At 39.6% G+C, this 15,264-nt stretch overlaps 1 protein-coding gene across 1 annotated transcript; it reads left to right on the top strand.

The window, feature by feature from the left end:
* The first annotated feature begins 7,884 nt into the window (after nt 1-7,884).
* On the top strand, nt 7,885-14,969 carry ARLN (allregulin). The gene is given in 5 exon segments (XM_060012939.2): nt 7,885-8,040; nt 8,042-8,075; nt 10,146-10,249; nt 11,680-12,098; nt 13,595-14,969. Coding segments are annotated over 5 exon segments (714 nt in total). The 3' UTR covers nt 13,596-14,969.
* The last annotated feature ends 295 nt before the right edge of the window (nt 14,970-15,264 follow it).

Genomic DNA, 15,264 nt, shown 5'->3' with positions numbered 1-15,264 from the left:
AGCAACTGACAAAGGATTAATCTCCAAAATTTACAAGCTGCTCATGCAGCTCAATATCCCAAAAACAAACAACCCAATCCAAAAATGGACAGAAGACATAATAGACATTTCTCCAAAGAAGATATACAGAATGCCAACAAACACATGAAAGAATGCTCAACATCATTAATCATTAGAGAAATGCAAATCAAAACTACAATGACATATCATCTCACACCAGTCAGAATGGCCATCATCAAAAAAATCTACAAACAATAAATGCTGGAGAGGGTGTGGAGAAAAGGGAACCCTCCTGCACTGTTGGTGGGAATGTAAATTGATACAGCCACTATGGAGCACAGTATGGGGGTTCCTTAAAAAACTAAAAATAGAACTAACATACGACCCAGCAATCCCACTACTGGGCATATACCCTGAGAAAACCATAATTCAAAAAGAGTACCAAAATGTTCATTGCAGCTCTATTTACAATAGCCAGGACATGGAAGCAACCTAAGTGTCCATCAGCAGATGAATGGATAAAGAAGATGTGGCACATATTTACAATGGAATATTACTCAGCCATAAAAAGAAATGAAATTGAGTTATTTGTAGTGAGGTGGATGGACCTAGAATCTGTCATACAGAGTGAAGTAAGTCAGAAAGAGAAAAACAATTACTGTATGCTAACACACATACATGGAATCAAAAAAAAATTTCTTCTTGGTCATGAAGAACCTAGGGGCAAGACGGGAATAATGACACAGACCTACTAGAGAATGGACTTGAGGATATGGGGAGGGGGAAAGGTAAGCTGGGACAAAGTGAGAGAGTGGCATGGACATATATACACTACCAAACTTAAGGTAGATAGCTGGTGGGAAGCAGCTGCATAGCACAGGGAGATCAGCTCAGTGCTTTGTGACCGCCTGGAGGGGTGGGATAGGGAGGGTGGGAAGGAGAGAGACCCAAGAGGGAAGAGATATGGGAACATATGTATATGTATAACTGATTCACTTTGTTATAAAGCAGAAACTAACACACCATTGTAAAGCAATTATACTCCAATAAAGATGTAAAAAACAAACAAAAATAACAAACAAAAAAAAGAAACAAAAGGATATAACCAATATGACTCATAGCAAATGAGAGGACATAGCCAAACGTCATATTCCAGGCTTCGACTTCCCTTTGGTGGCTATTGTCTGGGTCTGTAATGCTTTATTATAAGAAAAAGGAAGCAATGAGAAACGTGTCTTCAAACTACCTGTCTTGGAGAACCAGAATAATCTACCATGCATGTGGAAAAGAGCAAGAGAGCCTCATGGTCATGATGCACACAACAGGGCCCTGTCTTGAGAAACAATCACAGATTTGTTCTTTGTCTTATTCTCTTATATTTCAGACAACTGTGAACTAAATTTCAAAAACTTGGCTGGAATATCAGCTATTTTTTCTATTGAAAACTCTAGTTGTTTTGCACTATTTTGATTCATGGACCAAAAACACAGCTAGAAAGGTTACTTACTCTGTGGTAACTAAGCAACAAAGAATTTTTTTTTCTTCATAAAAGAATTTCACACAACTACGTTCTTCATCATTTAAGAGCAAAATTCTTTCATTTTTCATAAATAATCCAAATAATAACTAACACTAATTATGCTCCAGGTATTACTTCTAGTGCCCTTCTTAAACTATTTCATTTAATTCTCACAACAACTCCATGGGTTAAGACTAATATTAATTCTATTTTACAGATGAGGAAGCTGAGCCTCATAGAGGTTAACTAATTTGCTCATGCGGATACACTCAGCAAGTCCAAAAGTTGGGATTTTAACTCAAGTAGGGTAGATCATGAGAGTTCGCATTTTAATCACTCTGCTACACAGTCATTAAATAATTTATAAATGCTCAAGGTCAAGCTCAGTATTTCACTCCTCTTCAACCTTTTCCTCATTCTTTTTCCTATATTTGAATACCTCACAACCAACCCCTCCAACTACATCTAAGCAGTCACCAAATCTTACTGTTTTTTTCACCTTTATCTTTTTCAGGAGGTCTATGCTCATATATACATCTGCCTAATAAAAGTTTCCACTTGAATATCCCACATGTACTTTAAACTCACCGTAACTCACCAGTATCTTAATCATGTATTTCTTATTACAGTGAATAATGCCATTATCCCCTCATTTGAGGAAAAAAAAAGTAATTTGATGGACATCAGAAATTAGATAATTTCTGCCTCTTGGACTATCTACCCACCAAACACATATGGGTTGCATACACACACACATGCATGCAAATACACACAGATACCACCCCACCCATCTGACCAAATCACTAATCCTTGCTAATTATCACCTAAACTATCACAAGTGTCTCTTTACTGATTTTCCTGCTTGCTTCTTATTTCACTCCACATCACCTCAATCTAACTTCTGTACTGCGTGGAATGGCCTTCATGGTGTAAACATCTTCTGTCTTCTTTTTGCTTGCATTTTCATAATGGACTATAAGATAAATTCTAAACACTTTCACAAAGAATACAAGACTTCAGAATCTGACATCTGCCTATCCACTCAGATAAATTTTCCAATTAATTTGAGTTTCCTTTGTCTGGAGTATCTCTTCTCTGGGATTCCCACAAATCCTACAAGCTTCACTTGACATGCTGCTTCCTTCATGAAGATTCCCTGTCTCTTGAAGGCATGTTTAGATACTACTGCTCGCCTTTTCAGTATTTTTTTTTAACATATCACTATTATAACTACCAGATTGTTATATTGGTTGTTCACATGTCTGTCTTTTCACTAGGGTTTTGGGAGGCAAAACAATATATACACTTTAAAATTAGAAAAAAAATTTAAATGTGATATACTGACACTATAGACACTTTAGAAAATTCAATAATGTCTAAAGAAGAGAAAAGTAAAATTATTTATATTTCTTCCACAAAGAGGATACCATTATTTTAAAAATATTTATTTTTTTCATACTCATACAACATAAGTTATATATTTTTTATTTGTCTTAGAACATTCATGGTTTGGTTTCATTTTTTCCTAACAGCTAGCACAGGGCTCACAGCTAGCACATACAAAATAGTCTATTTGTTGAGTAAATGAATGATTCTAAATGTATGCCCTTTTCCTCTATTTCCCCAACTACTGTCTTATAATCATTCTTCTGAGCTACTCTAATTATATCTTCAGTTGGTCTCATTGTCTCCAGTTTCTTCTCCCTTTAATTCATCCTCCACATTGCTGCCATGGTTATAATATAAAATAAAAATCTTGCCACATTATTTTCATATTTATGAATCCTTTGATGACTTTTATTTCCCATGAAATAAAATGTAATTCCTTATCAATCCAGACTTTTCACAATTTAGTCCTAATCTACTTTCTTGATTCTTCTGTTACTTCTACTTCCTGTATCGGCATCAATCTAGTCTAGTTACACTAGACAATTCACAGTTCTGAAAGATTCGCCATGGAGTCTCACTTTGTGCCTCGACTCATGCCACTTCTGTCTAAAATATCCTTCCCTAGTCTTCCTCATCAGGCAAATATTTGATTCATCCTTCAAAGATAATTTTTTTTAAAAAAAAAAACCTCTTCTGTGAAGTCTTCTTCAACCCTACCTCCATTTTTTTTAGCCAAATAACTTGCTCTCTCAGCTGTTTCCAAAGAAGTATTCCCCAGAGCTAAAAGTACAGTTTTGTAAAACTGCATTCCCTCACTTCCCCTTATGCACTCATGGAGGTTCAGATTTGGTAGGTCTGGAGTGGAGACAGGAGTACATTCTTTTAAAAACACGCTACATCCCAAACCAAACAATGCGACTTCAGGGCCAGACTGAACTCTGGGTTGCTAAGTGCTAAACATTCTTTTTAAAGCATGACTCAGAATTGCGCTAGAAACAGAAGTAGAGCATGTTGGGGTCCATGCTTTCAGGTATAAACAAAACCAATCATTGTTTTTGATAGGTTTTATGGGTATAAGTCCTTAGGAAGTGAAATCAGACTCTTATTTCAAAGTGTTCAAAATACCAGAGAAACAGAAGGATTGAAAACAAAGTGAAACAAAGGCATACAACTATTAAATATTCAAAAAAAAAAAAGAGGAAAGGACATGAGGCCACATAAGCTGCTTCTATTATATTGTACTCATACAAAAGTGAGGAGATGAAGCAGCACAATGAAACTAGTTATAAGAAAATATGATATGTGCCCAAGAAGCCATCAAGGGCCTTGGCTCATTCAAATCCTAGAATGGCATTACTGGCTCTAAATAGGTCACTTAGCACAAAATGCTTGAGACTTTCCTCATTCACAAAGACATGCAACTCCTTTTAAAGAGTTCAGTTCAAAACAACTCTGTGTAAAACCTATCCCCATTTTCTCTTGCATACAATATACTCATTCACTAAACAAGTGCCCAGAGAGGAAAAGTGCATTAATAGTTAATTTTTTAAATCAAGAGCTTTAGAGACAGAAGGACTGTTAGAGGATCATCTAGACCATGCTTCTTAACCTTTTTCACAACATAGTGCACATGGAAAATTATGACTGTCTGGCACTGGGATAAAAAGATGAGACTGCTAGGGACTAACAGTGATTGGCAAAGAGTTCATGCTGCTCGAGGCCACACTTGGGGATCATAGAGATCAAGATGTCATACAACCTCTGTAACCCATATTGCTTGAGAAGATATACTAGATAAACCAATACATCATAGAGATGAGGAAAAAACCAAGCCCCAAAGGGTGGCTTAACACCAGAGGGGTTAACAAAATCACTTAGTGGGAAAGTGAGTATTGGGTTTTCACAGGCCTCATATGAACAATGATTCTAATGTGTGCTATTCAGAATTCATCAATTCTGAGCATTGATGGTGTCATTTTGAGTGGTACACTAATTCACTGAGGTACCCAACATTAGCAATAGAAAAGACAACGAAAAGACAATGATCTCTCCCACAAATATCTGTACCATTTTCCAACTGTATTTAAATGCTACTTGAAAAAATAAAAGAGAAATTCATTCATAATTCTCTAAATTCATTGAAAAATTGCTAGATGAAATACTAGAAACAATTTTTAAATGAATGCAAGAAGCTTCCAGGAAAGCAGTGGTAGGAATATAGGGAAAGAAGTGAGAACTGAAGCAGTTGGGTGCCCTGGGAGAACCTTTATACCCAGGCTGCCCAGAACTGTACATCTTCCAAGAGCAGAGAGCTCCATCTAGCATAAAAGCCATGCTCAGGAAAAGCCATTTCCAAGGAAAAGAGTTCACTAGAAACAAGTACATAAATAACCCTTCACAGAGGTAAGCAGGAAAGAAAACTGTCTAGAAGAGAAGGGGAGAAAAGCTCTCCTGAGAATTTATAGCCACTGGAAGGTTCAGACATGGATTTAGGATCAAAATTTATACTGTTTACGTGGTAAGGAATATCATACACCAAAATTCTTCATTTCTGGACCCATTTAAACTGGACTCAGGTCTGTAATGTCCTCATACCCATGGCAGAAAGAAACACAAATCCTCCCTTGAGGAATGAATTTATTCTTCCCAGTTTCTAAAATCAATACACTCTCTATTTTAGTCTGCCTGGGTTACCAACTGATGTAGTGTACTCTGAAGTTTTTGTGTGGAGTATTCTATATATGTCTGTTACATCTCATTGCTTTATAATGTCCTTCAAGTTCTCTATTTTCTTTTCCTTTTTTTTAAATTGAGGTATAGCTGATTCACAATATAAGTTTCAGGTGTACAACATAGTGATTCAAAGTTTTTAAAGGTATACTCCATTTATAGTTATTATAAAATATTGGCTATTTCCCTGTGCTGTGCAATATATCCTTGTAGCTTATTTATTTTATACATAGTAGTTTGTACCTCTTACTCCCCTAGCCACTATATTGCCCCTCCCTGCTTCCCTTTTCCCACTGGTAACCACTAGTTTGTTCTCTATATCTGTGAGTCTGTTTCTTTTTTGTTATATTCACTAGTTTAGTTTTCAGATTCCACATATAAGTGATATCATACAGTATTTGTCTTTATCTGAAAGTCCTCTATTTTCTTATTGATCTTCTGTCTAGATCAGATGTGTCGCCCATTACTGAAAGTGGAGTATTGAAATTTTCAATTATTATCGTAGATCTATTTCTCCCTCAGTTCTATCCATGTCTTCACATATTTTGACTAGGATTTGCTTGGTTTCTGTAAACCTTTGACTGTTTCCAGAGTTCTGGCAAACTTATTTCAGGTTGTTTCTGCTTATTTTCAATGTTTCGTGGAGTGACAGAGGCGTGGAGCTGCCTACTCTACCATTCTGAACATGGGTCTCCCAAGGTGATTTTCTGACAGAGTTCTCATCAGAGCAGAAAAAAATAAATCTGTTTTCTAACAGGGCATATTTATAGATATGAACATAAAAGCTGAGTTTCTCCAGTAGAGGCTTGAAGCCTCATTCCCTGCATCTATTCCTCCATTTCATGTTGGTCCCTGAGTTCTCCCTAGGAAACATGGAGCTCCATGAAACACAGTTTGAAAAACACTGTTATAAATCATTATAATCCCCTGATACGTATGTGCCTAGTGCCTGTGATCTGATGTTAGAAATACTTAAGTAATCATTTTGACCTAGATTTATCTCTTGCTTGTTTCCTAACTTATTTCAAAAAACTTTCTTCCCATCTTCCCAACTTTGTGAAAAAGCACAAAGAATAAAATGATCTGTCATTCCATCTCCCAGAGTTAACTGCTGTTAACATGTTGACATTTCTCACACCTATAAAACAAGTGTAATTCAGGTTAATATTTTATATATAGCAGTTATCACCTGGGCCTCCATTTGCTTAACACTGTTATTCTAGCTCACACCTATGTCAATATTGTCATGTCTACTCTTGGAAGCCTATTACGTGACTTTATGAGAGAAGACGTGTCATGTATTGACTAACCTTTCAATCTGCACCCTCAATGACCATCCCTCCAACACCTTTCAATAAAACAAAGGTTGATTGCTCTATTGGTTAGCATAATGAGACTTCAAGGCTGTGGGTTTTAACATCTTTGTCATCTATGACTACCAATTAAGCTTGGCCATATTAAGTTGTTTTTAAACTTCAAAATGCAGCAGAATGCCCTCTTTATTTTGAAATAAAATCTTTTATGAAACCCCAAAATATAAAATAAACAAAACTGAGCTCTTAAGGTTGAAGTCTGTATGTGTGCGAGTAGGTAGGGGGAAGAGGGTAGGCAGTTTATTCACAGCCAATCCTGCTTAGCCTTCCTAACATCCCAACCATGATGCAGAACCCCAGGGCTCTGGGACAGAGTGTTTGAATATCCCATATCTGTGAGATGTCCTCAGCCAGTACTTCTAAAGAATTGGATGACTATTGCATCTGTATCTCCTATGGCTCCTCAGATAGTGCCTGACACACAGTAGGCATTCAAGGAGTATTCACTGAAATAAAAGACATGAAATCCAAAATGGGGGAATGGATTAGTGTATACCCATTACTGGTACTTGAGAAAAATCTCAGAAAGTATCCTCACTGACAGTGGTAGATCAGTAGTGGTAGATCTCAGTGGTATCATTATACTACTGTGTTACAAAAGAGATAATTAAGATTGTATTAGTGGCTGCAGAATACAAGAAACATAACTGAATAAATATTTAATTTCTTCCACATTCAAGGTACGGTTTGAGAGACTATAGAGGCTGCAAAGATGGTAAAAATATAGGATAGGTAAAATATCCTGAAGAATATTTAATACTCTGATAGGGGAGATAATTTACATAAAATTTTGCTACAAAGCAAGCCAACGTACCAAACTATGTCAAGAAAATTTCAATGTTTTTTGAGCTGAAGGTAGAAAAGTTTTGAAAAATGACCAGTAGACACCTCATCAACAGGTGGCTGTTACAGAATGTAGAGGGTAATTGATGCAGAAGAAAGGCAAAAAACTATGGGAACAAATACTCACTGCATAATTTTCAGAAGATAACTCTCACCCTAAGAAGAAAGCATGACATATGAAGTAGTTGGAGATGAGTTAAATGTGAACTTTTTTGCAATTGGTGTGTTAAAAATACTGAGAATGGAGAGATCAACGTGAAATGTAGCGAGGGAAACTTTATGAAGTTGGCAATTTGAACTGAAAAAAGATGGGAAGGATTAGGATAGGTGGGGAAGCATTTCAGTTTAATGAAGACAACATGTGCCAAAGCCTAAAGGCCAAAAGGAGAAGAGTTTCCATGAGGAAGCAGAAGAAATCAATCTGGCTGGAGCAAAGGGTGTTTGCTGGGCACCAGGTTGGCTGAGTGGGGTGGAAACAGATTAATAGCGGGAGCTGCTAAAGGTCAAGATGAAGATAAAAGAGAAGCTGCGGGCTTCCCTGGTGGCGCAGTGGCTGAGAGTCCGCCTGCCGATGCGGGGGACACGGGATCGTGCCCCGGTCCAGGAGGATCCCACATGCCGCGGAGCAGCTGGGCCCGAGAGCCATGGCTGCTAAGCCTGCGCGTGTGCTCCGCAATGGGAGAAGCCACGACAGTGAGAGGCCCGCATACCGGAAAAAAAAAAAAAAAAAAAAAAGAGAAGCTGCAACAAATAGCAATTAGTTTTGATGACTGTACAACTCTCAAAGAAAACTATCATAGGTGTGTAAAGTAGTAATGATGGAAAAGAAATAAGAGAAATGAAAGTCCTAAGGATATTGAGGTGGCCTGAGATGTGGACAGTGAAATAGATTACCCAGAGAATTCGACAGCTTGAATAGAATCAGGGGTGACAGAGATAAATCCTCTGACTTGACGGTAAAGTTGCACCAGTGTCAATTAAGAAATCCAGTTTCTGATTCTCTACTGTAAGTTTAATGGTGAGCTCTGGGGTGCAGCTGAGGATCAGTTGACCCTGTCGTTTGATGGGGTACTGTTCCTCAGAGGGGAAAAATATACCCTCTGAGGGTGCTGGGGTCTAGGGAGATTGTTTTTTAAGCTTTCCTTTCTCTACAGCCATTAGAAATAGAAAACAAGAGTATTCATAACAGAAGACACCAGAGTCACTATAACCCCCCCAAACAGTTCAAACAAATGTTTTCTCCTGTTAATCTAAATTCAGAAAGAGAAAAAGACAAGAAGAGACTCTTACCATTCTCGTTTATTGGATACTACGGCAGAAATCTGGGAGACTGACTAGTAGAATTCTCATCTTCTGCCGGCTTATGTTAGAGGTCCCAGGATCTGTCACCAGCAGCAGCCCTGGAGTGAGCAGTGTCCAGTTAGTGACATCCATCCTTGATACCAGAATTGTGGGCAAGGAAATGTTCTCTACCACTCTGTCCCCTGCAGGACTCCAAATGGATTTCACAGTTTTACCTCCAGCTCTAGGCTAATCCCAGTGGTTTACTGTCTGTACACCTAGTAGATGGACTAAATGCTATCTGACTAGACATGACAACACCACACAGCAGTGAATAAATTAATAACTAGATTATTTCTCATTTTGGTATTCCTTTATGGATTGAGTCAGACCAAGGAACTCATTTTATAACAGAAATAAACTACATGCTTGCAAAAACTTTGGAGTACTCATTAAAATTTCATGCCCTGCACCGTCCCCAATCCTCAGGGCAAATAGAACATAAAAATCTAGACATCAAAAGGACTTTAGTGGCTTCCCTGGTGGCGCAGTGGTTGAAAGTCCGCCTGCCGATGCAGGGGACACGGGTTCGTGCCCCAGTCCGGGAAGATCCCACATGCCGTGGAGCAGCTGGGCCCATGAGCCGTGGCCGCTGGGCCTGCACGTCTGGAGCCTGTGCTCCGCAGCAGGAGAGGCAAAAGGACTTTAGGAAAAGTCTATCAAGAAACTGGACTTAATGGCCAGAAGCACTACCTCTGGTCCTTATAAAAATCCAGAATACTCCAAACAGAAGGTGTGGATTAACCCCTTTTGAAATAGTGTTTGGTCACCCTATGCCTACTGGCGTCTCTAAACCTCCCATTTCTGGATTGACTGAACACTATAGGGACTTAAGTGAACAATATGACACTACGACTAGCCATATACAGGAACTAACTAGTATACTTGGGTATAACTGGCTTGTATACACAAGTCTAAGTTCTTTTCAGTACTAAGATCCTTTTTCTTAGCCTTTGGAACTTATGAGTTGGAAAAGGCAGTTCTAAATCTTTCCATAGTAACAGAACAAGAGTTCAATATTGGTATGCAAATGTCAGAAGTCTTTCAGTCAAAAGTTAGTAGCCTCTGCTGGACTTGAAAATCTTCTTGCCCCGGACACACTGACAGCCCAAGAAAGAGGAGCTTGTGCCATCACTGATGAAGCATGCTGCTTCTATGTAAATCACCTGGGACAAATAGTGTTTAATCTGCACCTTTTGAAGACAAGATAAACACCCTCCATCAGATAAACGAGGCTCAGCCATTCTATTGGACTGACCTATTCCCAGGGATGGGAGACTGATTTAATGGGATATGGGGAAGTGTGCTTAGATGTGTTGTTTTCTGTTTATGCATCCTCATTCTAATCTATGTTCTTCTCTCCCTTTGCAGATCCCTTGCCACTCTGCTGCTAACCCAATTCTTCTCTCCACAGCCACTAACTCAGAGTTTGTGTGAAACTTCTAGGGAAGTTTCAGACAGGGGAATGAAGGAGTTCAGAGCATGTCACCCCAAAATATGTCACTTTGGCATATTGAATATTTTCAGTTAAAGGCATTTGAGAAACAGCTGGTGCTAGAAGTGCACTCTGACCTTCCTTTTTCTTCCTGAAGGAGATAAAATTCCCATGTAAAAGATGCCCTCACTACATCAGGAGGAAGAAAAATATTTTTATCACCAGAGATGGGAAATTGGACCAAAAAATCCATACAAACAAACCTTGTTAAACTAACCCTTATCTTCCTAGTCATTTCTCCACAATTAACTACCCTTAACCAAACCTCTTTGTCTTACTTGTTTCTTTTTCTAAAAGGTAGAAAAGCTTTCTGCGCTGGTCACTTCCTCAGGTCTTCATTCTCTTCTGAAGGTTCCCATGTACATGTAAAAAAAAAAAAAAACCCTAAAAACCACTTCTATGCTTTTCTCCTGTTAACCTGTCTTATGTCAATTTAATTCTTATGCCCAGCTGGAGACCCAAAGAGAGTAGAGGAGAATTTTCCCTTGCCTACTATGGTAAATCATTTTCTTTCTGCTAACGTTCTAATGTCATGGGGGATCACACTCCCAAACCCTTGGATTATTCTTAAGTTCACTCCTTTGAGATACATACAAAATTCTCACGTTTTGCTCTCTGGCCGCTTTAGAAACTTACCCTCACACTTACGATGTCAACCTCATTAGAGCTGTTTACAGAATTTAATCAAATAAGTGTAAGATGTTAGGGACAGTACAAAACCCATTAGAGGAGGCTCTTTTAAAACCTTGGCATAAGGACCCAAAAGGAATACAGGGATAAGGAGAGGCGACCATGGGCACTTCCAAGGTGGAATCAATCACCTGTCAGGAATGGGACGTGAAGTGACTTCCGGTCCGGCCAGAGAGTATTTCTTCTAGCGAAACCTGAATAACCGGCTTCCCACCTGGACGCTGCAGGGCGGAACGGGCGGACAGCTTCCCCCGCCTCCAAGTGCAGACGCCGCTGTCCGTCCGCAGTCACGGGGGTAGCGGGCCGACGGAAGACGCCTGCGCGCTGGGAGGGGCGGGTACAGGGCTCACTTCCGGGGCGGGTACAGGGCCCATTTCCGGGGCGGGGAACAGCGCATGCGTTGTGGGGCGGGGGGGGTCGGACTTCGTCCACTTTTGCGGCGAGGCGAACGCGGAAAAGCGGGAGCTGAGAATTTCCGACTACTCAGATTGTGGCGTGGCGACTGCTGCAAGATGGAGGTGGGCTTGGCGGCCGAAGATGGTCGGGATGGTCCCCGGGAGCGGCGAGGCTTGGGTGAAGCCGAGAGGCCGCAGCAGAACCACGAAGTGCGGCCTCAGTCCGGGGCAGACCGGTTACCAAAACATTCCTACTGGTTGGATCTCTGGCTCTTCGTCCTCTTAGACGTGGTGTTGTTTTTCTTCGTGTATTTTTTACCCTGGTGAGTACTCTTAATGCATCGTTGAAATGGTAAGGGGCTTAGAGACCATCTACCCCAGTTTGGGGAGGTGGGTGCGGGAGAGGCGAGGAAATTGCATTACGGAAAGTTACGGCCTGTCCACCGTCATCCAGCTGGCGAGTGGTAGGATAGGGTAGGCGCGGGAGTGGAACGAAGACCAGAGTGAAAATGTCCTTCCTTGGCACCTCAGTTGAGGGTGTTCAGATGAGGTGTAGAGGAAACTTCGCTTCATAAATTTTTTGTTCTATGTTGGGAGGAAACCGGCTGGGTTTGAGTTCCTGCACTACCACGAAGAAACTGGAGACGTTATTTGGCTTTTTGGAGCTTTATATTCACATTTACCATTTGGGACCAATAGTAACCCGGTCATAGGGGTGTGGTGTGGCGTGGTGTTTCAGATAAATCGCCAACTTATCTAAAAGCGATTTATTTGCATATTGCCTGGCAGCAGTCAGCGCTCCGCTAAAGCTACTGTTACTGTACGACGGTTTGACCGTGAGCAGGCCGTGCACGGTTATCTCACATGGGTCCAGAACTGGACTCTTGACTTCGTACTCAGATGACCTTACTTTTCAGTGTCCCCATTTCAGTAAATGTTAACTTTATTCACTCACTTCTCCTCCCGGAAGCCTGGGTCTCATTTTCTGATTTCCCGCATTGCTTTATATACACACCCGCACACTCCAAAACACCAACTGATGAGTCACAAAACTCTCTAGATTCCCTTTGGAAAATCCATGCTCTCCATTTTCATTGCCACCCCCTCTGAGAAGACTGTTTTGGCAGAGGATAAAGGAAGGGGACTTAGAGAAGGGGCTTGGGGGAGCAGAACAAGAAGGAGGATACAGGACTGAGATGATACAAGAGACAAGTTCAGGAGAGGAGCAGTGAGCTGAAGGAGGAAAAGCGGTGCAGCTCATTTAGTCATTAAACAGCTCCTTTGGACTTCGGAGCTAATCCTTTACGCACTGTAAGTTAATTTCACTCAGCCATCATGCTTATTGAATTTGTGGTAATTATGTCTTCTTCTCTCACCCCCAGCCCCCAATTTTGGCAAAAATTTGGGCATAAGCTCACTGTTGGTGAGGCCCCATTGTCTCTGATTCCTTGGATTTCTTGAATGGTGTGGCCGAGGGTTCAGTGGGACCAATGGAAGATGGGTGTTTCTGTAAAATCCTCTGTCAAGTCATTTGTAAAGGAGAATCTTTCCACCCACTCCTCCTGATATTTGGTAGAGTGATACTTCAAATGCAGTGTTTTTTTGTTTGTTTTTTTTTTTTAATGATCTGAATTTTCAGCTCTGGATAGAAAATGGAAGACTTATAAAGAATAGTCAGGCCTTTTTTTGCTCTTATCAATATGAAAATCATTTAGGAATAGGCAAATGACTAAGACAATCAAAGTTTTCAAAAGTTGGCATAAAGTATTTAAAGGGAAAGAAAAAGGAAACATTGTTGACAATTATTTGGTTTTTACAGAATGGTTTGCCTGATACCTAAATTAAGAATTTTGGCTCCTGGAGTGGATCCTGAAAATGACTACAAACTTCTTGAACAAAGAAGGCAGGACTGTGCACCAGAAGAATTTCAGACTCTAAGGGACCTTCATTTCATTTTACACATTCTGTTATTCTTTGCGGGAACTATATTAAATGGGTAATGATCTCAGCCATTCATAGCTAAGTTCTTAAAACTCGGCTCTGATTCACATTTTAAAACTTTTTACAGATTATTTGGTGGCTTTACAGGGGCTGAACATAAAAAGTATTTATACATGAAGGTTTATTATACTTATTAGGAAATAGATTGTTTTTCCTTTAACATTTTAAGGGTTGGCCAAGGTTTAGTAGGATGCAGATAATATGGTGAAATAATAAGGTGAAATATTTAGAAATAAATTATACAAAAGCAAGGGAAGAATTTTGAAAAAAGGAGTTAAAAGCTATACAGAAAATGCAGGCCCACAATGTATTTGCTGTAAGTGCCAGTTTAATTTTTAGATTAAGTGGACCTCTGTTATGGTTGCTAGGTTGGTACAATCTTAGAGAAAGTATATAATATCCAGTAATGGAAGGCTAGAGTGCATGGGGTCTTACCTGGATGCTTCCCCTCACTTTTAAGCTCTTGAACTCTGTAAAGTAGGACTGTGTGTTTCAAACCTAATTTTTATTGTGGTTGCATTAAGAATGTTTGTGGCCAAAACATGTTTATTATAATGTCTGTAACTTACTTTAATACTCCAGCAAAGTCACCATATTTACTCTTTGAGCAAATGTTTGAGCACTTACTGTGGGCCAGGTACCGCACTGAACGAAACAGACAAAAATCCTTGCCTTTATGGAGCTTACATTCTTTTTTATGTAAGTATGTTAACAAGAATTTATTTCCCAGGAGTGATCAGCTAGTATTTAGTCAAAAAGGTCACATTCCCAAAGCAGCTACTATAAGCCCTTCAGAAGCTATTCCTATTATATAACAGATGTTAGAAATGGGCTCTTGTCCTTGAAATTGGTGACATTTTATATATTGGAATTGCCTAAATATTTTCCTGTCCCTTAGAAGCAGGGCATAGATCTGGTAAACTCTACATCCTCTGTTCTTTAGAATGGCATTTAGGGTTAGTGTGAAATCTGGGATTGATTTTGGAGGCTTTTAGCCTAATGCTGACTATAAGTTTAACAATTACGCCTTCAGAGAACCTAACAAACCTGCCTGAGGAGAACTTTTTAGGCAAGGTTGAAGCATCTAGAGAAACAGAACTGGGATTTCATTGAGGGTACCAAACAGATTGTATGAATTGTTTTGTGCTACTTGCTAGTAATTTTGTCCAATAAATGTTGATTATACAGGTAAATTGGGTCTGATTTCCTTTCATTTTAACAAATTACTTGTGTGTTAGGTCACACACAAAGATTTATAATCCATACTACCTTTCTGAGCCTAGCATCAGCCTTCTACCACAACTATTGAATATTCTGAAAATTTCTAGTACAGGGAAGATACTACTAAGTAGAAAGATTGTAGTATTGTGACGTGACTGTAAATGGTATCCAAAATGGTGGCAGTATGAGGTTTGAATATTTCCTACAGATGAAATTGTGCCTACCACTGAACTGTGCCATCTCAGGGTAACATAGTATACTTGAAGG

The sequence above is a fragment of the Delphinus delphis genome, chromosome 5 (assembly GCF_949987515.2).
Source record: "Delphinus delphis chromosome 5, mDelDel1.2, whole genome shotgun sequence".
Lineage (NCBI taxonomy): Eukaryota > Metazoa > Chordata > Mammalia > Artiodactyla > Delphinidae > Delphinus > Delphinus delphis.
Note: the sequence above shows the minus strand (reverse complement) of the source record. Positions and strands in the feature narration are given on the sequence as shown.